Below are 25,233 nucleotides of genomic sequence, written 5' to 3'. Positions count from 1 at the left end.
TTACCAAAATCACTATTGTATATAGGTAGCTCCCTCAAGTGATTTCCCTCAAAAACCCCACATAGGCGCTGCCAACATTTCCCATCTCATGTTCTCCATGGTGTTGCCCCCATCTGGAAAATTAGGGACTGGGTTGTTCTTTAAGCCACCTGTTAATATTCTGTTGTGATGCATAGGGTTTTCATGTTTGGTAAGGTAGAAGGTCAACAAAAATGAGGGAAACCTTCAGTGAGGCAACAATAGACTCAAACATACTAACAGTCATGAAGATGGTATAGGACCAGGCAATATTTTGTCCTGTTAAACATAAGGACAACTTGAGGGCAACTAACAACAACAAGGGCACCTGACAGCCTAGCCTTAGATGACCCACTCTCTGCCTGTTGGATGTGTCATTCTGTTCTGATATTTTGGTTTTTCACATGTAGTCAGGGATTTGATGTCCCGCCTAAAATCCTGCTGCTGTCTACAAACACCCTCCCTTCTTGCTACACTGAACCACTTGAGAGTACAGTATGTATATATACGGATATGTATGTGTGTGTGTGTGTGTGTGTGTGTGCGTATAGTGATATCTGTGCTTTTTGCATGTGGAACTTTCTCTGGAATACCCTCATCCCTCTTTTCAGCCTGGAAAATTCTTATCATCCTTTAATCATAAATAAAAAGTCTCCTTGTTTTGACATCTTCCCTGATTCTCCTAGGCAGGTAGTCCTTACCTCCTCCATGCTCCTCTGACACTGCATGTATTGTACCACGTCACAATTTGTGTTCATCTGTTTCAGTTTATTCTGGTAGAGAAGGAGCTCCTCAAGGGCAAAGAGTGTGAGCTCTTCTTCTATATATCCCTAGTCCCTAATACTAGCACAATGCCAAGTACAAGTTCCATGTTCCATAGATGTTGCCTGTGTAGAAGCAGGAGTAATAACAACTCACAAAGGCAAAGAACTTTGTACTGTAAAACCTGAGAAAGCTAAAATGTGTATAAGGCAAAAACCTGTCAGAGAAGGAAAACTCAAGTATTTTCCACTAATAGTGACAGAAATGTGCTGAGGCTGTACCCTGTCAATGGTAGAAAACTTGAGACATATTTCACTGCAATTCCCCAAGTACTTTCACATGTGTGATATACTCACTGACAAAGACATTAGGGCACAGAAATTAAATAACATGTCCAGGGCTACTCAGCCAATAAGGAGTTAGAGATAGGGAATGAGCCCAGGTCCTGTGAATCCAAATCCATTGTTATTTCCTCTCTTTGATGATGCCCTCAAAATATTGCAAGAACCAAGGCTTAGTGTATGAACATTCTAGTAACCCCCAAAAATAAAAGAACATTCTAGTAGAGGAGCAGAAAACAGATCTTACCAGGAGCTGGGGATGGGGCTTGTTTAATACTCATGATCATTTGGTGTGATAGGTATAACTATTTTACAGATAAGGAATATAATTGTTTTACAGACAAGGAAACTGAGGCTCTTGAAAATTCCCAAGGCCATTCACCTAACAGGTATTAGACCCAAGAGTTAAACTCAAATATTTTGATCCCATGTCTACTTCTCTTTCTACAATGCCATGTGCTGGCTTTGTGACTTTTATTCACAGTGTATTTAAAGTAATGACATTTTGTCGTGAATTTTTACATCTTTAATATACTAGTGAGTAGAGAGTTTTAAATGGCTTCCATTATCAGAGCCAAATTATTATAAGTAAAGGCGGCATTAGTCACTGTCATCTTTACTATAACTTTGGAAACTTGGAAGGTAATCTGTAATCTTTCTTTCTTCACTGGCCTCCTGTGTTTGGACAGTGTCTGAATGCATGAGAACTGTGTGTATGTTGGGAGCTAAGGCTTCCAGAAAAAGGACTCATTGATGTAAACATGAAAGGGGGTGATTTTTCAACAAGCATTGGAACATCAACATCAAAATGAGTATTTTCCTTTAAAATAGTTGCCTTGAGAGACCATCCAATTCAACTACTTTTTAGTTATACCTCATTTTTATGCAAATTATAATAGCATTTTTCTTGTCAGATTAGTCTCTGAAAGAGTTTTTGTTGTTTCTCCGATGGCATTGGAGCTCTGTCTGGGCAAGATGGATTCCTCTGCTCGCTGTGTCCCCAGGGTCTGGTATAGAGTCCAGCCCATCACAGGTGCTCAGACTGTGTGTGTTGAGTAGAACTGAACTGAAACTCAATTCTCAAGACAGAGTTGTCACTGCGGGATAGAGGCTGGTCCAAAGAGATCTTGTCCCCCTTGGTCCCTGGCTGGATGAATCTAGACAATGACCTGGCAGGAAACTTTAGTCAAAGCTATCTAACTCCTGACTCCCCCACGGGTTTATCAGTCATCCTATACAATTACAGAGTCCCTGGGTGATAAAATGGCTAACACGTTCAACTGCTAACTAAAAAGTCCACCCAGAGGCACCCTTGGAAGAAAGACCTGGCAATCTACTTCCAAAAAATCAGCCATTGAAAACTCTAGGGATCACAGTTTTACTCTGACACACATGGATTAGCCATGAGTAGGAGTTGACTAGATGGCGACTGGTAATACAATTGTGCTTATTTTATTCAGCCCATTTCATCTTGGGATAGAGGGGCTTCTGCTCATATTTCCTTTTCCCCCAGTTCTTCCAGGGCTGTCCAACTCTATCCCAAGAGCCAAAACGCCAGTCTCTCTGTTACTGACTGGTGTTTTGTGCCCCTTCTCCTCCTCTCATGGACCAAGCACAGGGTGTTTTTGCCTTTCCTTGCCCTGCTTCCCACCCAGGGAGCCCCACTGGGAAGGAGCTAGTAGCACAGAACATATGGTTGGATATTTCAGAACACACCTGATTTACTGGAGTTTAAGGCCAAGCCTCTCATGTGGGCCAGAGAGCAGGGAAAGAATCCAAGAAGTATCAACACCTTAGCCATAATTAGAGTGGTCTCAGAAAGAGCCCCTCCACACACCCTTATAGTTCTCTCCAGAACCCCTATTTGAGGGTTGTCATCCACCAACTCATCTTCAGTTTACCTCATCAAAATCTTCACAGAGAATACCACTAGTGTGAGTGAAACTAAGAATTATACTGAAGGAAAAGGATCATTACTCACTCTTTATGTTTGACCTAATTTCAAATATTGTGAATGAGTCTTATTCTAATCCAATTAGAAATAGCTTTACATGCTCCCAACTATTCAAAATGGCCATAGTCTGTAGTTTACCTTGTTCTCATTGCCATATGGAAAGTCCGCAGGAGTCTTGAGTCCAGATTCTGGCACTAAGTCACTGTAAAACTGAATAGGTCACTTGTTTATATTATCTGTAAATTAAACAACTAAATGACTTCAGCTTGAACACTCAATTCTATCACCATTTATTAAGCAGCTGAACCCTGTGCTCAGCTCCAGGCATGCAATGAGAAAGATACACCGTTCCTTTTCTCAAGTTCCCCACAGGTTGGAGATGGAGAGAGAATACCCCCAAACTGACATGTGATTTGTAAACCTGTATGGCATGTGGGTGTCATCTCGCTAGACTGGGAGCCCCCCGCCAGCTGCAGTAATCATAGGACTTTCTTCTGGCTCCCCTCTGTGACTGGCACCAAGGTCTATACACAGTGGGTGCACAAATGTTTTAGAAAGAAATCTTTTAGGTCAAGACGTCCCGTAGCCTACAGTACAAACTTTCGAAGGCTAGATGGCACTGTTGCTAGAGCCAAATCAGGTGTGTTCTGAAATTCAGGGGTGAGAAGGGAAGGGAACACAAAGCAGATGCCCCTAGAAGGTTCTAGTTGCTGAGTATCAATTCAGACACATGGCAGAAATACAGGAGGACTCCTATCTTAATCAACTCGATGGCCCTGAGTTTCTGAGTGAGTTCCTATCTTAACCTTCATAGAGTGCTTTGCCATTTCACATTGCCTTGGCTTCAGATGGTCTTCACGGCAACCTTGCAAGGTAGGCAGAACAACTGTGTGGACCCCCTAACTTTATAAGGCCTCAACTCAGAGAAATCAAGTGGCTGGACTAAAATTATAAGGCAATTGATCAACAGAATATTTTACTGTGATACCTTGTTGACATCACCCTACCAGAGAAGGGCCCTCAGAGTGTGCCGAAGGAAGTCACCAGTCAGTGATAGGGTTGTTGCAGAAGAGCTGCCTGGGTGAACTGGACCTAATCTGTGGGGACAGTGACATGGTTGTTCCAGGGTTGCTGCTTGGGTTAATTGGACCTAAACCATGGGGAGAAAAGACAGGGTTCTCTGCCAGACTGTCTGAATGGCACCAGTTTAACCTGTGCCCCGAAATATCTGTTTTTGTGACAAGGGAAGAATACAGTCGTTTTGGAGGAAACAAGTAATACCACATACAGGTTCTTTGAAGAATAAAAATTGTGAGTAATTTATATAATTATTAGGATCTAAAGTCAGTGGTTGATGCTGTATTTAATGGGTGTTCTATTTATAGGATTCTACCTGTGGTTGGGTTGCATCTGTCATTTGTCCATTACTTTATCATGTTCACATGTTTCTCATTAAAACAAAACTATCATGTGTAGTATCTAAGGCAAGTGTCACTACTGGGACCATTTTACAGATAAAGAAATAGAGGGACAGAAATGTTAAGAGACATGTCTAAGAGTACACAGCTAAGTGGTTGAACTAGAACTTCAGCTCAGTATGTGCGGCTTCACATTTTGTCCTGTTTTCACTGTAGTTTCTCCAGGCTGTGTCAGCTCATCTAGTAATCTCGAAATTAAGAGTGGTGTGTTGATATGGAGGCTCAGGCACCAGACTAAAAAAAAAAAATCTATATAGAGTGACAAGTGATCAATAGTATGCAAAATTATGCAACATTAGAGCAGAATAATATCTGTTGTTTGTACCCTCTGATTGTCTCTACTTTTCCGTTTCTCCCCAGGATGATGAAGATAAGCTCGACTGGAAGGATCGTTTCCCAGGCTACTTGATGAGCTTTGCCTCCATCTTGTTTATGGTAATTTCCTTGAGGAACTACCTGCCTGTGACTGCATGCATATAGATCCTGTCCCTGCTGTTCTCCTTTAGAGTTCTAGAGTGCAGTAGAGTCTTTTTGAAAGACACAGACAGTCTCACCTCATGCCTGGGTAAGCCAAGGGAGGGGTCTGTGGTTCATACTTGAGTAGGGACAATAAAGTTGGAGCAGGACATTCTTGGGAGCCAGATGGTTGAGACAGACAGAAGTAACTAAGGTAAGGAGACCTTGGGTAATGTGAAAATCAGAGGGCAGAGTTAGGATCACTAAGACATCTGCCACTCTTCATGGGGAGACTCCTAGTATTCAAGATTGGAGGTTCTGCTTTAGGAAGAAAAGTTGTGTCCTTACAGCTCAGAGCACTCAGACTCAGGGGCAATAGGCATTTCTAAGCAGGACTACAGACTAGTTGGGGGGTTGCTTATTTAAAAAATTGGGGTGAAATCATCACAATTTTCTGGACTTACTGACCAGAGAAAGTCTCTGTTGTTGTTAGGTGCCGTCGAGTCGAATTTGACTCATAGTGACCTCCTGTGACAGTAGAACTGCCTCATAGGGTTTTCTTGGCTGTAATCTCTACGAAAGCAAATCAACAGGCCTTTCTCCCATGGAGCCACTGGGTAGGTTCGAACTGCCAACCTTTCAGTTAGCAGCCTAGCACTTAACTGTTTGTGCCACCAGGGCTACTGTGAGGAGGTCCCTAGGTGGTGCAAAAGGCTTGCGCTGGGCTGCTAACATAAAGGTTGGCAGTTCAAACCCACCTAGTGGTACAGCGGAAGAAAGGCTTAGCCATCTGTTTCCCTAAAGATTATAGCCAAGAAAACCTTATGAAGCAGTTCTTCTCTAACACATGGGATCATCATGAATTGGAGTGAACTTGAGGATAATTAACAACAAAAACAACTGGCCAGAGGTAACTCTGGCCCTGGCCTAAGGTTATTATTGCCATTATCATTGCCATTATGACCGCTGAAGAGAGGGACTATGCCCTAGTCTTAGAAATTTTAACAGTGGAGGAAGCTTAGGCACCATCTAATTCAACTCCTCGTTTTGCAGATGAAGTGCAGAATTGATGGGTGCCTTGCCAAAGCTTAGAAGTCTAAATTTGTTTTCTTCTTATTGTTTAGCAAATGCAAGGCATAGAGAATTTATTCAAGAATATATGGTGACTCACGGTGTGGTAAGCTAGAATGATATGTAGTTTAATTTTGATTTAACATTTCAAAGCCTCCCACATGTGTATATTGTTTCCTCAAGACCAACGGGGAATTAATTAATTTATTCAAGAAATGTTTAGTGAGTGCCAACTGTGTGCTTGACAGTATTCTTAGGAACTAGGGATACAGCAGAAAACAAAACAAAGTAATCCCTTCTTCAAGGAATTTACAAACAACAAATAAGTAAATAAATATGTAGAATAGACTTCAATTTCCAGTAATGGTGGGTTAGGGCATTTGGATTATTCCATGTTGCTGAAAATAACAAAACATATTGAATAAATATATACTGTTTCAATCTTCTTAAAGCCTGAGGAACTGAAAAAATAGTAAGCAATACTAGTGTAAAATCTGAGGTAAAGTAGGAACCTAGGAAATGAATGCCTGAGCACTAATGCTGCTTTTACCTGAGGACATTCTCCCACTTAGGCAACTTGGACTTTGGTTTTGGCAGTTTTAGGAGGATAAGGAAGATAAAAACCAGGGATTATGGCTGGCTCTGGGTGGGGATTCTCACAGGAAGTCCTCACCATATTAAATTGGAACTCTAAAGTGCTATACTCTCAGAATAAAGATGAAGCATAAACCCACCCCCTTCCTACCTAGTGGACTCTTAGAGTTCCCTAGAGAAACAGAACCAGTGATATAGATAGAAATTTCCTTCAAGGGATTGGCTCACGTGATTGTGGATAGGTTTAACAATAAATTAGACACAGCTGGAAAGAGACTTGTGAAATGAAATACAAGTTAAAAGAAATTGTTAATAATGCAGCATAGGGAGGCAAAAGATGGAAGCTATTGAAGGGAGGTTATGAGACATGGAAATAGAGTGATAAGATTTAAAAAAGATTTAACATATGTTTAATTGCATTGTTGGAAAGAGAACAGGTAGTGAATGAGATATAATGACATAATTTCCTAATCTGCTTCAGAATACAAATCCAAAGATTGAAGAAACTCAGGCATGAATAATAAAAAAGATTTCTACATCTATATTCATTTTAGTAAAATTATAGAATATATAAGACATAAGAAAAATCTCAGAAGTATCAAAAATAAAAAGATTACCTTCAATGGAGAGACAGTTATATTGACTGTTGATTTCTCGTAGTGCATTGGAAATCAGAATATAGTAAAATTTTATCTTTATGTGCTGAAAAGAAAATAATTGCTAACCCAGAATTCCACATCCAAGAAAAATATCATCTAGAAATGAGAATAAAATAAAGATATTTACATATGAAACAAAGATCAAAACAGAGAGTTTGCCAGCAACTGAATCTCTCATTAAAGGAAGTGCTTAGAATCTACTTTAGAAGTGATCTCACATGGAAGGTCATAGATTTAGGAAGGACTAAAGATCAGTTAAAGTGGTAAATATGTGGGGAAATCTATATAACCTTAACTTTTAAAACAATATCTCATGGGTTAAAAGTAAGATAGATATATACAACAATAACATATAAATTGAGTGGGCAATAAACAGAGTTAAAGGGTTCTAAGGTCTATATATTATCCACTTGACAAATTGTAAAGGCTAAGAATAGTTAGGATACTCTTGAAGAAGAACAAGGAGGGATAAGTTACTCTACCATATATAGATTTATTATAAAGCTGTAAGTAGAGCAATGTGCATTATTGTGAGAATAGATAATTAGACCAACTGAATAATATAGAAAGCCAAGAATCAGATTCATGCAAGTGGCACTGTGTTTAAGTGGAGAAAATGATAAACTTCTCCATAAATGCTTCTGGGACTGTTGGGTACCCATATAGAAAATTATGAAACTGAACCCTACTTCACATCATTCAGAAACATCAATTCTAAGTGTATTTTAAAGATTAAATGTGAAAGGCTATACAATAAAGTTTTAAAATACATACAAAAAAATATATTCATGCCCTTGAAGCAGAGGAGGATTTCTTAAACAAGGCTTGAAAAGCACCACCATAATAAAATGCTGGTAAACTTGACTATATTAAAATTAAATTTTTACTCATGAAAAGACACAAAGATTGTGAGAAGAAAAGTAATCCGAATGGGGGAATATATTTGCAACACCCATAACTTACAAAGAATTAGCATCAAAATATATATGGAATTCCTACAAATCAATGGGAAAAGAGAGGTAACCCAACAAAAAAATGGGCAAAAAACTTGAACAAGCATCTCTCAAAAGAGAAACTACAAATGGCCAATAAACCTATGAAAGAGAACTCAGTCTCACTAGTAATTAGAGAAATTCTGATTTAAGCCACAATGAAAATATCATTGTATACCTAATAAAACTGTTGCTGTCAAGTCAATTCCAACTCATAGCAACCCTACAGGACAGAGTAGAACTGCCCCGTAGGGTTTCCAAGGATAGACTGATGGATTTGAACTGCTGATCTTTTGGTTAGCAGCCAAGCTTTTTAACTTCTGTGCCACCAGGGCTCCAAAATATATACCCCATAGATATACTATAATTTAAAAAGTCTGTCAATATGAAGTATTAGCAAAGATGTACATCAAAAGAAATGCTCATATGGTGCTGTTGGTGGGGAAATTGAAAAAATCACTTTGGAAACCATTTGACATTATCTAGTAAAATTCAAAATATGTATACCATTGTTGTTGTTGTTGTTAGGTGCTGTCAGGTTGGTTCCAACTCATAGTGACCCTATGGGACAGAGTAGAACTGCTCCATAGGGTTTCCAAGGTACAGCTGGTGGATTTGAACTGCCGTTTAGCAGCGGAGCTCTTAACCACTATGCCACCAGGGCTCCACGTATATCCTAGGTCCCAGAAATTCTACTCCCAGGTATATGCCTAGAGAAACTTGTACACGTGTACAGCAGAAAAGAATGCACATTCAAGAAACTTCAAACTGGAAACGAGTTAACTCTATCTCCATTAGAATGGATAAGTAAACAGGTATATTTATAAAATTAAATGTTACACAGTCATGAAAATGAACATACGATAACCTCATACAACATCATGGGTGAAAAACCCAAGACAAAAGAATATTGACAATTTGATTCCATTCATATAAAGTTCAGAAAGAGACAACACTTAACTATATTGCTTAAGGATACACACCTAAGTGATAAAATTATAAAGATAAGCAAGGAAATGATTATTACAGTATTCAAAATAGTTGTTACACCTAAAGGGGGAGAAAGGATGGAGATAGTGTGTATGCAGTGGTAAGGAAGGGGACATTCAGAGGTGCTGGCAATATTGACTGGATTATACTATTGTTTGCTTTATTCATTAAACTGTGTGTGTGTGTCGTTTTTCTCTATGTTCACAATAAATAAGAATAAGAAAATATATATATATATATATATATTCCCACTCTTTCCTGTTGCCGTCCAGTTGATTCTATCTCGTAACAACCCTATAGGACAGAATAGAACTGCCCCGTAACTGCCCCATAGAGTTTCCAAGGAGTGGCTAGTGGATTCAAACTGCTGACCTTTTTGTTATCAGCCAAGCTCTTAACCACTATGCCACCAGGGATCCTATATATATATATATATATATACACATACACATATGTATGTAATAGATTGATTATAAATATAAATTAGATTGATCAGGGAAGTTTTTGTTAAGGAGATGACATTTGAGCAAGGCTCTGGAGGAGGCAAAGGAGCAAGCCACGTGGATATTCTGGTGGGAGACATTCCAGGCAGAGGGAACAGTGAGTAAAAAGCCCCGAGGCTGGTTGTGTTTGGTGTTTAGAGGTGCAGCGAGCAACAGTTACAGTGTGGCTGGAGCTAAGTATACCAGAGAGACAGTAGGGGGAGATGAGGTCAGAGAGGTCATGGGGAGTTTGTTCGGTGGGGCCGTATAGGCCAGTGTAAGGATTTGAGCTTATTCTGTGTGAGCTAACAACCCCCAGTAAAAGATTGGGCAGAGAAGTGACATGATCTGACACATTTCAAAGGGATCATTCTGCCTGCTGTGGTGAGAAAATACTGGTATGAAGGCAAAGGTGAGAAGAGGAAGATCAAGTAGGAGGCTATTGCAATAACACAAGGTGAGAAGTGGCAGTGGCCTGGGCAGGGTGATAGTGAAAAGCGGTCAGATGTTAATTCTATTTTTTTTTCCTTCTTTTTTTATTGTGCTTTAAGTGAAATTTATAATTCAAGTCAGTTTCTCATACAAAAACTTATATACACATTGTTATGTGACCCTAGCTGCTCTAGCTGTAACGTGACAGCACAGTCCTCCTCTCCACCCTGTATTTGTCGTGTCCATTCAACCAGCTCCTGTCCCCCACTGCTTTCTTATCTCGCCTCTGGACAGGAGCTGCCCGCATAGTTTCATGAGTCTACTTGAACTAAGAAGCACACTCCTCATCAGTATCATTTTATGTCTTATAGCCCAGTCTGATCTTTTTCTGAAGAGTTGGCTTCAGGAATGGTTTTAGTTGTGGGCTAACAGAGAGTCTGAAGGCCATGTCCTCTGGGGTGCCTCCAGTCTCATTCAGACCATTAAGTCTGGTGTTTTTACTGGAATTTGAGATCTGCATCCCACTTTTCTCTTACTCCATCAGGGATTCTCTGTTGTGTTCCCTGTCAGGGCAGTCATTGGTGGCAGCTGTGGTCTCAGACCAGGTAGTACTTCTGGTCTCAGGCTGATGGAGTCTCTGGTTTATGTGGCCCTTTCTGTCTCTTGGGCTCATATTTTCCTTGCGTCTTTGGTGTTCTTCATTCACCTTTGCTCCAGGTGGGTCAAGATCAATTGATGCATCTTAGATGGCCACTTGCTAGCTTTTAAGACCCCAGATGCCACTCACCAAAGTGGGATGTAGAAAGTTTTCTTAATATACTTTGTTATGCCAGTTGACCTAGGTGTCCCCTGAAACCATAGTCCCCAGATCCCCACCCCTGCTACTCTATCCCTTGAAGTGTTTTGTTGTATTCAGGAATCTTCTTAGCTTTTGGTTTAGCCCAGAGGTGCTGACTTCCCCTGTATTGTGTGTTGTCCTTCCCTTCAATGTTTGTTCCGTTTTAAAGGTGGACCTGAAAGAATTTGATCATGTAGTATAAAACAGACAGAAGTTAAGGATAACTCTAAGGTTTTTAGCTCAAGCAATGAAAAGGTTGGCGTTATCACTGAGATGGGGAAGAATTCTGGAGTTGTACCTGTGATGGATAAGAATCTGGGGTTTGGAGGAGAGGTCCAGGCTGCAGACCTAATCGGCTATAGAGGGTATTTAAAGCCATAAGATTGCATGAGATCACCAGGGGAGTGAGTGTAGATAGAGAAAAGATCCAAGGACTGAGTCACAGGACACTATAATGTTAAAGGTTGGGAGAATGAGGAGGAACCAGAAAAGATGATAGTGGGGGATCCTGAGAGTCAAAGTATTTCCAGGGGAAGAGCAATCAGTTGCGCCAGATGCCACTGATAGGTCAGATAAGCTGAGGACTGAAATAGAAGCTTATTTACTATCTGACAGAAGAATGTATATCATCACCATCATCATTGTCATTGTCGGCAACAAACAGATTACTGGCCCATTGAACATATGCTGCAAACTGACACAATGGTCATGTTGCCAGAGTGCTAAGGTTTTTTTTTTTTTAATTCCCTGGATACCTCCTAAAACTAGACTGGAGGGTGGAAAATAGATTTGCGTATTGTTCATGAATTGACTATGCAAAGGCATTCGATTGTGTGGATCATAACAAATTATGGACAACATTGTGAAGAATGGGAATTCCAGAACACTTAATTGTGCTCATGAGAAGCCTGTACATAGACCAAGAGGCAGTCATTCAAATAGGACAAGGAGATACTGCATAGTTTAAAGTCAGCAAAGGTGTGTGTCAGGTTTGTATCCTTCCACCACACTTATTCAACCTGTATGCTGAGCAAATAATCTGAGAATCTGGACTATGTGAAGAAGAACGAGGCATCGGGATTGGAGGAAGACTCTTTAACAACCTGCGATATACAGATGACACAACTTTGCTTGCTGAAAGTGAAGAGGACTTGAAGCACTACTGATGAAGATCAAAGACCACAGCCTTCGGTATGCATTACACCTCCACATAAAAGAAACAAAAATCCTCACAACTGGACCAATAAGCAACATCATGATAAAGGGAGAAAAGATTGAAGTTGTCAAGGATTTCATTTTACTTGGATCCACAATCAACACTCTTGGAAGCAGCAGTCAAGAAATCAAATGATGTAATAATGCATTGAGTAAATCTGCTGCAAAAGACTTCTTTAAAGTGTTAAAAAGCACATATGTCACTTTAAGGATTAAGGTATACCTGACCCAAGCCATGGTATTTTCAGTCACCTCATATGAGTATGAGAACTGGACAATGAATAAGGAAGACCGAAGAAGAATTGATACCTTTGAATTATGGTGTTGGCGAGGATATTGAATACACCATGGACTGCCCGAAGAATGAACAAATATGTCCCGGAAGGAGTACAGCCAGAATGCTCCTTAGAAGCAAGCATGGTGAGACTTCGTTTCGCATACTTCAGACATGTTATCAGTAGGAACCAGGCCTTGGAGAAGGATGTCATGCCTGGTAGAGTGTTGTGAAAAAGAGGAAGACTCTCAATGAGATGGATTGACACAGTGTCTGACAATGGGCTCAAGCATAACAATGATTGTGAGGATGGCACAGAACTGGGCAGTGTTTTGTTCTGTTGTACATAGGACTCAATGGCACCTAACAACAGCAACATTATTTATAAATATGTGATAATCTCTCTTTTCCTCTCTCTCCCAAGCCCACTTACCTCCAGATCTTTAAATGCAAGATTCTATATCAGACACAAAAACAAATTGATGTATCTCATTATGTCTGGAGTTCCCTGACTGTAATCACCAAGTGCTGAGAACTGGGATCTGGGAGAAGAGTGATAGGAATGGATTGGAGCACTGTTTGAGTGATTACACAACCAGGTTCTTTAGACTACTCCTGGTTTAATCTTGCTGACCTTGGGTAATTATTAGTAGCACTCCTTTTTACTCTCAAAAGTATTCCAGATTGGACAATAAATTATATGGTCCTTCCACCTCTACGAAACCCTGGTGGCGTAGTGGTTAAGAGCTACGCTTGCTAACCAAAAGTTGGCAGTTAAATCCACCAGGTGCTCCTTTGTGTCCTGTATGGGGTGGTTTACTCTGTCCTATAGAGTTACTATGGGTCGGAATCAGGTTTTGTTTTTTTGGCTTTACCTCTTAGAGTTTTAAAAATCATTACTTTACATTAAACTTTTCCCTTTTTTTGTCCACTTTTTTAAAAATCCCAGTCTCTTAAAAAAAAGAGCTGGCGATCACTCTAGAACAAGGCATGGAGCATAGGATGAATGGGTCAGGGTGGTGTTTATAAGGGAGTATTTTTCGTCATGAGATTATGGTACCTACTGTGACAAAATAAATCTCTCTCATCTCCTTCTTCTCTCCTCTACCCCCTGTGATTGTTCCCATGCTGAAGAAGACACTAGGACCACAGGCATTAGGAGGGTTCTAGAGAAACCACTCTGCCAGATCAGTTGGGGATATTTATTTTGGGATCATGAGGGCCCAGGAATGTCCTACTGCTGTGTTCATCTGCCCCACCTATGACAGAGGTCAGCATAGACGGAAAGGAATTTTCTTTCTTTTCTCCAAATCAGTATGTTGAGCTAAAATTTCTTTCTTTTTTGAATTAACTCACTTTTTGTTTTCTTTTTATAAGGGAGGAGATTATCAGAGGCAGCGTTCTTTCTCTAGGGCTAGATGCAAAATTTTCCCCCCATACCTAAGACAATCATTTACTTATACTTGTACATTGGCAACCAACCATCAGAAATCCTCCTCATCTGGCTACCTCCCCTCCCAGATTCTAGAGGCCATCTTAGCCTGCCAACAAAGGTTCTAATCCACCCAAGCACCAAAGGTATGGACTGCCAATATAATCCCCTTTCCCTTCCCCTCCCCCTCTAATGAGCTGGTGTGACAGGATCCTTCCCCATTCACTTTTCTTCTGACTGTAGCTTTTGACATGTAATAACAAGGAATGTGCTAGCCAGAGGGCCAGACTCCTGGACAGTTTCCATATGTCTGACCTCAAGTGCCCTCAAGTGAAGCAGGATCACATCCCTGAGCACTCCTCTCCTCTTTCTCTGGAGTTGGCTAAGTGTCAAGCCATTCTTACTTTGTGTTTGACATGCAGAATGATGCAGGTTTCAGTACTCAGATCACATGTCTTCTTCATCCACGCTCATTTCCTTGGTAATGTCATCCAACCTCAGAGCTTTAAATGCCATTTATATTTTGATTATGCCTAAATTTCTGTCTCCAGTTCAGACTGCTCCCCTGCACTCCAGATTTATATAACTAACTGCCTATTTCATCTCTGCCCTTGGAGGTCTAATAGGCATCACATACCTAACACATCCAAAACTGAATTTCTGGTTGTCCCTCTAACCTGCTCCTCCCATGGTCTTACCTATCTCAGTTGATGGTCACTGTTTCCTTTCAGGTCTTCTCACCAAAAATCTTGGTGTCATCTCTGATTCTTCTCTTTCTTTTCCATTCCAGGCCAATCTGTTAGAAAGTCTGATTGACTCCACTTTCAAAATATATCCAGAATCCAACCACTTCTTGCCATCTCCACTACTTTCACCCTGGTTCTAACCCACCATCATCTCTTGCCTGGGTTCTTATGGTAGCCTCCTAAATGGTTTCCCAGGTTTCATACTGGCCCCTGCAGATTATCAGCACATCAATCTTTTTAGAATGTTAAGTCAAGCCATTTCGCTTCTCAGCTCAGAACCCTCTAACGGCTTTCCTTCTCATGAGGTGTAGAAGCCAACATCCTTATATTGCAGGGCTGACTCACTTCAACCCCACCCATCCTTTCTCTCCCCAATTCACCAACTTCATCTGCTATTGCTCTCCCCTTGCTCATTCTGCTTCAGCCACACTGGCCTTTGCACTTGGAGGTCCCACTGCCTGAAACATTCTCTCCTCAGAATCCCTCCTTTAGGTCCTTGCTGAAATGTCACCTTCTTGGCTAAACCTTTCCTGACTACCCTATTTTAAATTGCAACCTACTCTGTATGCCCCCGTTTTGCCTTTTTGGTTGCCACAGTACTTGTCACACCAGCTATGCTATGTATTTTTACCTGTGCATTAATTTATTGTCTAGGAATTCCTCCACCAGAAGATTAACACCATGAGAGCAAGGATTTCTTTTTCTTTCTTTTCCCCCCCCCACTTTTTTTTTTATTGTGCTTTAGGTGGAAGCTTACAGCTCAAGTTAATTTCTCATACAAAAATTTATGCATATATTGTTATGTGACACTAGTTGCAATTCTCAGTGTGACGCCCTCTCCACCCAGGGTTTCCTGTGTCCAACCAATGAGCTCCTGTCCTTTCCTGCCTTCTCGTCTGTGCCCTGGACAGGAGCTGCCCATTTGGTCTCCTGTATCTGCTTGAATCAAGAAGCACGTTCTTCACGAGTATCATTTTATGTTTTGTCGTCCAGTCTAATCTTTGTCTGAAGAGTGGGCTTCAGGAATGGTTTTAGTTCTGGGTTAACAGAACATCCAGAGGCCATGGCTTCGGGGGTTCCTCTAGTCTCAGTCAGATCATTAAGTCTGGTCTTTTTTCGTGAATTTGAGTTCTGCTCCACACTTTTCTCCCACTGCATCAGGGACTTTCTGCTGTGTTCCCTGTCAGGGCGGTCATTGATCGAGCCAGGCACCATCTAGTTCTTCTGGTCTCAGGCTGATGGAGTCTCTGGTTTATGTAGACCTTTTGTTGTTTTGGGCTAATATTTTCCTTGTGTCTTTGGTGTTCTTCATTCTTCCTTGCTCCAAGTTGATTAGGACCAGTTGATGAATCTTAGATGGCCACTTGCAAGCTTTTAAGACCCCAGATGCCACTCACCAAAGTGGGATGCAGAACATTTTCTTAATAAACTTCGCTATGCCAATTGACCTAGGTATCCCCCAAAACCATGGTCCCCAGATCCCCGCCCCAGCTACTCTGTCCCTCAAAGTGTTTGGTTGTGTTCAGGAAACTTCTTGGCTTTTGCTTTAGTCCAGTCGTGCTGACTTCTCCTTCCCTTCACCTAAGATGATTCTCGTGTACTATGTAGCTAGTGAATTTCCCTCTTCGTCCTTCTCCACTCTTGTAACCATCAAAGAATATCTTCTTCTGTGTTGAAACCTTTTCTTGAGTTCTTATAATAGTGGTCTCACACAATATTTGTCCTTTTGCAGCTGACTAATTTCACTCAGGATCATGCCCTCCAGGTTCATCCATGTTGTGAGATATTTCACAGGTTCATCATTGTTCTTTATTACTGTGTAGTATTTCGTTGTGCGTATGTTCCATAATTTGTTTATCCATTTGTCTGCTGATGGGCACCTAGGTTGTTTCCATCTTTTTGCTATTGTGAACAGTGCTGCAATGAGCATGGGTGTGCACATATCTGTTCATTTGATGGCTCTTATTTCTCTAGAATATATTCCAAGGAGTTGGATTCCTGGATCCTATGGTACTTCTATTTCTAGCTTTTTAAGGAAGAGCCAAATTGTTTTCCAAAGTGTTCGTACCATTTTACATTCCCACCAGCAGTGCATAAGTGCTCCCATCTCTCTGCAACCTCTCCAACATTTATTATTTTGTGTTTTTTGGATTAGTGCCAGCCTTGTTGGGGTGAGAAGATATCTCATCGTAGCTTTCATTTGCATTTCTCTAATGGCTAGTGATCGTGAGCGTTTCCTCATGTATGTTAGCCACCTGAATGCCTTCTTTGGTGAAGTGTCTGTTCATATCCTTTGCCCATGTTTTAATTGGGTTGTCTTTTTGTTGTTGCAGTATCTTGTAGATTTTAGAGATTAGACCCTGATCGATATGTCAGAGCCAAATTTTTTTGTCCCAGTCTATAGGTTCTCTTTTTACTTTTTTGGTGAAGTCTTTGGATGAACATAAGTGTCTGATTTTTTTTTAGGAGCTCCCAGTTACCTAGTTTCTCTTCTGGTGTTTGTGTACTGTTAGTTGTGGTTTGTATTCTATTTATGCCATGTATAGTGTCTCTATGAGTCGGAATTGACTCCACAGCACTGGGTTTGTTTTTTGTTTTTTCAGGGCTCCTAGCATTGATTCTATTTTTCTTCCATGATCTTTATCGTTTTAGATTTTATATTTAGGCCTTTGGTCCATTTTGAGTTAGTTTTTGTATATGGTATGAGGCGGGGGTCTTGTTTCATTTTTTTTGCACATGGATATCCAGTTGTGCCAGCACCATTTGTTAAAGAGACTGTCTTTTCGCCATCTAAAGGAGTTTAGGCCTTTGTCAAACATCAGCTGCTCACAGGTGGATAAATTTACATCTGGATTCTCAATTCTGTTCCATTGGTCTGTGTATCTGTTGTTGTACCAGTACCAGGCTGTTTTGACTACCCTAGCAGTATAAAAAAAAAAAAAAACTAGTGCCAAACAGGTACTAAAATCAGGTAGTGTAAAGCCTCTTCCCACTTCATTCTTCAGTAATGCTTTACTTATGCAGGGCCTCTTCTCTTTCCATATGAAGGTGGTGATTTTTTTCTCCATTTCATTAAAAAATGTCATTGGAATTTGGATTGGGATTGCATTGTATCTGTAGATCACTTTGGATAGAATTGACATTTTCTCAATGTTGAGTCTTCCTATCCATGAGCAAGGTCTCTTTGTTGCTGTAGAGAAAACCAACTTATTTTTTTATGTTTATCTTGTATCCTGATACTTTGCTGAACTCTCCTATTAGTTCCAGTAGCTTTCTCTTGGATTCTTTGGGTTTTTTTGTTTTTAAGATCATATCTGCAAATAGGAATATTTTTACTTCTTCCTTATCAATTTGGATGCCCTTTATTTCTTTTTCTTGCCTAATTGCTCTGGCTAAGACCTCCAGCACAATGTTGAATAAGAGAGGTGATAGAGGGCATCCTTATCTGGTTCCCGTTCTCAAGGGGAATGCTTTCAGACTCTCTCTGTTTAGGATGATGTTGGCTGTTGGCTTTGTATAAATACCCTTTATTATGTTGAGGAATTTCCTTTCTATTTCGCTGAGAGTTTTTATCATGAATGGGTGTTGGACTTTGTCAAGTGCCTTTTTGAGAGCAGGGATTTCTATCTGTTTATTCACTGCTGTATCCCTGACACTGGAGCCCTGGTAGCACTGTCGTTAAGAACTTAGCTGCTAACCAAAATGTCGGCAGTTCAAATCCACCAGCCGCTCCTTGGAAACCCTATGGGCAGTTCTACTCTATCCTATAGAGTCCGTATGAGTCAGAATCGACTCGACAGCAACGGGCTTATATCCCTGACACCTAGAACTGTAACTTGAATATAGAAGGTGCTCAAGACACGTTTTATGAATGACTGAATGAATAAATTCATTAATCAGACAGATGCCGGAGACAGCTTATTATGTCAGTGATAGTCTTTAGCATGTAATTATTTGTTTTGTTTTTTTAATTGAGTTACTGCTATGTGTCATGTCCTATACAGGGCACTGTCCCACTCATTCTGCAGAGGTTGCTTCTGCCTCATGCATTTCTACTTGTTTCTCCTCCCTTTTCTGGAAATTTCTTCCTCCTCCTTATTTTTTCCTCCAAGCCTTTTCCATGGGAAATCATCCCAAAGCTTCTTCCATAGGGTTTTTTCTAACTAATCCTCCTGCTCCCTGCTCAAAGCATACCAGATGCTCACAACTGAGGCCTGTGGCTCCATCCAGCTGCTACTAGCTCACACTTGTTGCCAGTGTGTGATGGGTTTCTGAACTCTACTGTCAGAATGCAAGTCCTGGAGAGTGGGAGCCAGGCAGGCTTTCCTTCCTGTCTCATAGTGTTAGATAGTGCTCCAGACTCTGAAGTCAGGATTACATTGCAATTTGATTATGCCCTAGACGTAAGGCTATGGCATTCAAATGTGAAAAACAATAAGGACCATGATAATGGTACCCTGTGTAGGAAAGCTACATTGCCTAAAGCTGGGTATCAGCAAATCTTTACCAAGCTGGTTTTACACAGAGACACCACCATGAAGTGGCAGGAGAGTAAAATGTGGTGCAAGACCAGCCCCTACCTTTGGCCAAGTTGAAGGAGACTGACCACAAGCACAAAATATACCTAGTCCAGTGGTTTGCACAATATAGTGGTCAGTAAGTGTTAGCTGAATTACAAAATAAAAACTACAGCCACAAGTGGTGAAAATAGTCCTGGATTTAGTGCAGGAAAAACTGCATTTTAAAGCTAGAGTAGGGAACTGTAGACTTATAGCCGTAGAGCAGGTTCAAATCCTGGATCTGCCAAATATATCAAGCCTTCACTGTAGGAAGCCACCAAGCTTTATCTACAAAGTGAATATCTTATGTGGCTGCTATGAGGATTACTACTAGTGAAGATGTACATTAGTATGCCCTAGAGAAGACACGGATAGGTCAGCTGTTGATGATGATGTTATTATCAACATTATCTCAGCTCTGCCATGTGCCCTCCAGACATTGGGCAAATCGAATTGTTACCTCTTGGGCTTCAATTTCCTTATGTATAAGACCAATGGCTGGACATTGCTAATCCCTAAATGCTGAAGGTTTTTGATTTCCACCACAACCCAGTTAACTAGGATCGTCATCCATGTCTTGGAACCTTAAGCAAATCGCCTCATCTTTCCATGCCTCTTTCCTTATATACAAAATGGGATGTGGTGCTGGGTTGGTGGTGCTCTCCAAGCTCTTCCAGCTTGAAAACTCTCTGAGTCTTTGGGTGCTTATGAAAGACACCAAAGAAGAGGTTCAGAACCTGATTTCCATCCAGTAGCGGTTCCTTCTGAGTCAACAACCAATGGGACCCTGAGTGTGTCAGAGTAGAACAGTGCTCCACAGGGTTTTCAATAGCTGGTTTTTCAGAAGTAGATCACCAGGCCTTTCTTTGGAGGTGCCTCTGGGTGGACTCGAGCCTCCAACCTTTTAGTTACACCCCAGTGCATTAGCCATTTGCACCACCTGGAGACTCCTTGATTTACATAATGGGATAGAAATCAAAACCAGAGAAGGTCATATTACAAAGAACAGCAACAGAGGGCTGGGAAGGGATGTTTGGTAGGTGGGGCCAGAGAAGAAGAGAGGATGGGAAAAAGGCTTTCCTAAGTAAGTGAGTAGATAATAAAGAAGATGGAAGAAGAATCGACACCTTTGAATTGTGGTGTTGGGGAAGAATATTGACTATACCATGGACTGCCAAAAGAACAAACAAATCTGTCTTGGAATAAGCACAACCAAAATGCTCCTTAGAAGCAAACATGGTGAGAAACTACATTTCACATACTTTGGACATGTTGTCAGGAGGGATCAGTCCCTGGAGAAGGACATCATGCTTGAAAAAGAGGAAGACCCTCAATGAGATGGATTGACACAGTGGCTGCAACAATGGGCTTAAGCATAACAACGATTGTGAGGATGACACAAGACTGGGCAGCGTTTCATTCTGTTGTACGTTGCATCGCTATGAGTCGGAACTGACTCGACGGCACCTAACAACAACAACAACAAAATGAGTAGAGCAGTGCTTCTCAAAGTTCACTGTGAATCTTGTTAAAATGTAGATTCTGAGTCAGTAGGTCTGGAATGGGGCCTGAGATTCTGCATTTTTAACAAGCTCCTGGGCCTTTCTTCTGAAGTGCCTCTGGTCGGGTTTGAACTGCAAACCTTTCAGTTAGCAGCTGAAAGCAAACCATTTAAGCCATCCAGGGGACAGAAAAGGGCAGGTGAAAGGTTTCAGAGAGGAAAGTGGAGGGGAGGGATGAGAAGGGAAAGGGAAGATGCAGCCAGTCCTTGGACCACACATTGGGTAGCAAAGAAGAGTGTTCTTTTCCCAGTCTAACAGGTGGGCCCTCTTACAGATGAAGAATAGAAGCTGATCCCCTTGTTACTCCTTCTTCCATGCCCCATCCCCAAGACCCCAAAGCAGAGGATGTTTTTGCCATTGTTGTTTTTTACACAATCCTTTCCTCATCTGTGGCACCACACACACACACACACTTTAAGGCCCTGGCCTCCTCCCTGCCCCCAATCAATACTTCCATCAATGGCCTTCACTGCAAAAGTGATTTTGGGGGAAAAGAATCTCACACCACATTTCCAGGCCCTTACTGTCTGGCTGTGACAATCCCAGAGGAATGGGAAGTGAAAATGTCTACATTGTTGGAGAGCGGTGATGTCATGTCCAGGTTTTCCGACTTACATGGTCGTCATTCCTCCTTAGTCCTGGAGGCTGGTGTTTCTGTTGCCCCTTCCCCCACCACGAATCAGAAGAGAGGCCTCCCACACAGTGTTTTTACCATCTAACCTCTCCTGCACACACACACTCAACACATCGTCCTTCTACCTAGAGAAAGCCCCCTTCCTGCCCTCCTTAGTGAGTGCTCCTTTTTTCATACCATGGCCCACAGAACAAATACTAAGGTTAGTAAAGCACACAAAGCTGAGGCTGCAACCAGAACACCTCCAAGTTTCAGCACCTCCAGTCGCACCCCAGGTGCCTGACATATCTGAAACCCATTCGTAGCCCGAGGTCATTTGCCGCTGCTTGGGAAGCACTGCCCAAGCCTTAGCCACCTTCCCTCACTCTTCTCCACCACCTTCTCCCCTTTCATGTCTCAATCCTCCCTTCCTTTTTCCTCTCAGGAACCTTTTCACCTGCCCTTTTCTCTCCTCTGGGTGGCACAAATAGTTTACCGTCAGCTACTAACCAAAAGGTTGGCAGATGGAACCCACCCAGTGGCACTGTGGAAGAAAGATCCAGTGATCTGCTTCCATAAAGATTACAGCCAAGAAAACCCTGTGGAGCTGAGTTCTACTCTGTAATACATGGGGTTGCCGTGAGTTGGAATTGACTCTACAGCCACAGGCTTAGTTATTTTTTTGTTTTCTCTCCCCATGTTTTCCAGTTAGCTCTCCACAGCCAGCCTCCACCTCCCACAGGAGGAAATATGACCTGAATAGCCACTTTTTGAGAAGGAGTCCAAAGAAAAAAGTCTTTGCTTAACTGAAACAAATTAGAATTTTGCTTTGAGCAAGTCATGCACCTAGCAGTTCCTAGTCCCCCCTCAGTGCCCTCTAAGAGACTTACTCAGGGCACTTTCTTTTTACGTCTTTGTGCTTCATGGTGACAATCATTGAAGGAGAGGAGGAGAAATGGGGGACATAGAAAAAAGGGGGGGCTGTTGGGCCAGTCTAGGAGAGTCCCTTATTATTCTTAAGTTCTAGACAGAGGAAATGGAGGGACCCTTAGAGGTCAAGTGACTGATAAACTTCCCTTTTGAACACAGCAACAAGAGATTACTGTACCAAATGAGAAATCTGAGTCCTCCATTTTAAGTAGCCTGGAAGAAAAATGTTAGAGTGATCTTTTGTTTAGCCTGGGGATTGGAGTCTGAGAGCCTCACCCCTTAATTCTCTGCCATTTTTCTCATTCCCTCCCCAAACAAACTCTAACTTCATCCTTCCTCAGCTCAAACACCTTCAGTGGCTCCCTATTTCCTCTCACTGGGGGATCAATTTAAATCCTACTTCCTCCACAGAGTGTTTCCTGATCACTTCAGATCTGCTTACTCCCCAGTATAGTTCCCCGTATAGTTCCTTCAACAACTATACTCTGCATTTAGCATTTGATAATACGTTCTCAAGTATTGTTTATTGGTTTTATAGAAGTTTATCTTATCTCCAAAGCTCGCTAATAAAAGGAATCATATCAGATGTGTTTGTACACACTAATTTTTATCCTTAATTTTTTTTGCGAGTTATAGATCATATGGAATCTGATAAAAACTAAAGATGCTCTTCCCCTGAAAAATGTACCTATACTCAGAATTCTGCCTCAGATATCAGAGGGTCTGTGTTCCCTTGTTGGCCAGCAATGGACTCCAGATTAATAACATCTGATGTAGCATATAGTACTGTTGGCTGAGCACATAGTAGGTGCTCAAGAATTGTCTGGTGATGCATGCCTCTCCCTGTCTTTTCTGAACAGATTGCCCTGACATTCTCGATTGTCTTTGGGGTGATTGTATATCGGATCACAACTGCAGCTGCTCTGTCTCTGAACAAGGCCACACGCTCCAATGTCCGGGTGACAGTGACAGCGACAGCGGTCATCATCAACCTCGTAGTCATCCTCATCCTGGACGAGATCTACGGTGCCGTGGCCAAGTGGCTCACCAAAATCGGTACTGTGCCCTGAACCCCTTGTTTATCCTAAGCCCCTTTGAAAGCGGTCAGTTCAACGTGTGCAGGGTCATCGGTGGTAATGGCCCAAACTGAAAAAAGGGATGCTTTTTAGAGCACATTTTAATTGGAGAAATGAGGAAACACGGTAGTTATGCACCTGCCAAGGGCCTTTCTTCAAGGCAGGAGTCCTTTCTGTAACATTCTTTATCAATAGTCTCCTTGCCCATGTCGATTGCCTCATGAGATAGAGAACTCACACTTCCCTAAGGGTAATCCATGGAGTCTATTCTTTTTAGCCTAACCTAGATGCAAGACCAATGTAACACTTCCTGTTAAATGCTGCAGAGTTTTAACTCTGCTCATTTTCCCAGCAGCGTTTATAATGTTTAGGAAAGCCCTTGACACATGAGCCCAAGAGAGTCTTATCTATCTCCTTATTGCCAGAGGCCCTAGAAAATCCACATATTCCCCATGCACTGAGCAGACTTCAAAGAAGCATATCAGACTTCCCAAGCTTCAAGCCAGTGAGAAAAATGCAGTGGCCTCAATATTCAGACGTGTCATTTGAGCTGCAACCTGCTGTTGCCTGAGCACCGGTTTGGCAGTCATGCTTAATAGATGGGGGAGGGCTAAAAGCCAAGACCCTTTCTTCATCCTGTTTATTCTGGGTGGCCTGCATGCACCCTTTCCCTCTTTAAATTTCAGTTTCCAGACCTAGGTGTAGAAGTCCTGGCTTCTGGATATTTTCATAGGGAGGGTGAATTAATGATACATTGTCTTTAATTCACTAAAAGGCTAAAAACTAGACACTTGATAGGATAAGCCCCTCTTCAAGATAGCCTTCCCACGAGGATTAGAGAATTCCAGAAAGGTTTCACTAATTCTAGATACTTTTTCAGTGCCTTTCCCCAGCTTGAGTCTTACTCTTAGACTATATAACGGGCACTTACCTTTGAGTTCTATGCTTATATAGGCAGTTTTGCTTTCTTTAGGGTGTGTGCATATTGATTAGTGTTAGTACTACCTGTATTGCCTTCTAAGCTCCTTGAAAAAAATTAGCAGGCTATTTTAATTCATTGTATTTAGCGATATACAGGATCCTACGGAAGCACTAAGGAGCTCTGGTGGCAAAATGGTTAAGTGCTCGGCTGTTAACTGAAGGTTGGCTGTTTGAACCTACCCAGGGGCTCCATGGGAGATAAAACCTGTCAATCTGCTTCCATAAAGATTACAGCCTAGAAAACCCTATGAGGCAGTACTACTCTGTCACATGAGGTCACTATGCTTCGAAACTGACTCGAATGCACCCAAAAACAACAACGTGGAGGCATTTAGGAGAAGAATCCAAGTGTTAGAGGCTCAGGAGAGGCTTCTAGGAGGTAAAGCCATCTAATCTGAGATTTGAAAGACAAGCAGTAGTCAGACAGCCACATGTATGGGGGAGGAGAAGGTTCTTGGCAGAGGAAACAAAATGAGAAAAATGGCACTGAAGAGAGATCAGATCCATTGGGGTCAGAAAAGGCACACAGAAGGGGCATGCCTGTGGGCTGGGCTCTGATCAATGGGCAAATGTTGGTGGGTCTGAATGCCAGAGAGCATGTCCAGGATGCCAGAGGTACCCAGCTTGGTGGCTGCTCTAAGATTTATGGCTTGACCAGGGCACAGGGTACAGGGTAGCAGAAAACTGGGCTCAGAGAGTTGGTCAGTACCTTCCTTTTGGTGGAAGACCTTGAATACCAGGCCGAGGATGGTGTTTATTTTCATAGACAATGCAAAAG

The 25,233-nt window shown here is 41.7% G+C and overlaps 1 protein-coding gene across 1 annotated transcript in view; it reads left to right on the top strand.

Moving 5' to 3' along the window:
* Nucleotides 1-25,233, top strand: part of ANO2 (anoctamin 2) — a 377,551-nt gene that overhangs the window by 269,794 nt on the left and 82,524 nt on the right. The window contains exons 15-16 of the mRNA XM_049882253.1: nt 4,914-4,988; nt 23,259-23,454. Coding sequence (XP_049738210.1) covers nt 4,914-4,988; nt 23,259-23,454 — 271 coding nt within the window. The remainder of the gene's footprint in view (nt 1-4,913; nt 4,989-23,258; nt 23,455-25,233) is intronic.

This window comes from Elephas maximus, chromosome 4 (genome assembly GCF_024166365.1).
Source record: "Elephas maximus indicus isolate mEleMax1 chromosome 4, mEleMax1 primary haplotype, whole genome shotgun sequence".
Classification (NCBI taxonomy): domain Eukaryota; kingdom Metazoa; phylum Chordata; class Mammalia; order Proboscidea; family Elephantidae; genus Elephas; species Elephas maximus.
Note: the sequence above shows the minus strand (reverse complement) of the source record. Positions and strands in the feature narration are given on the sequence as shown.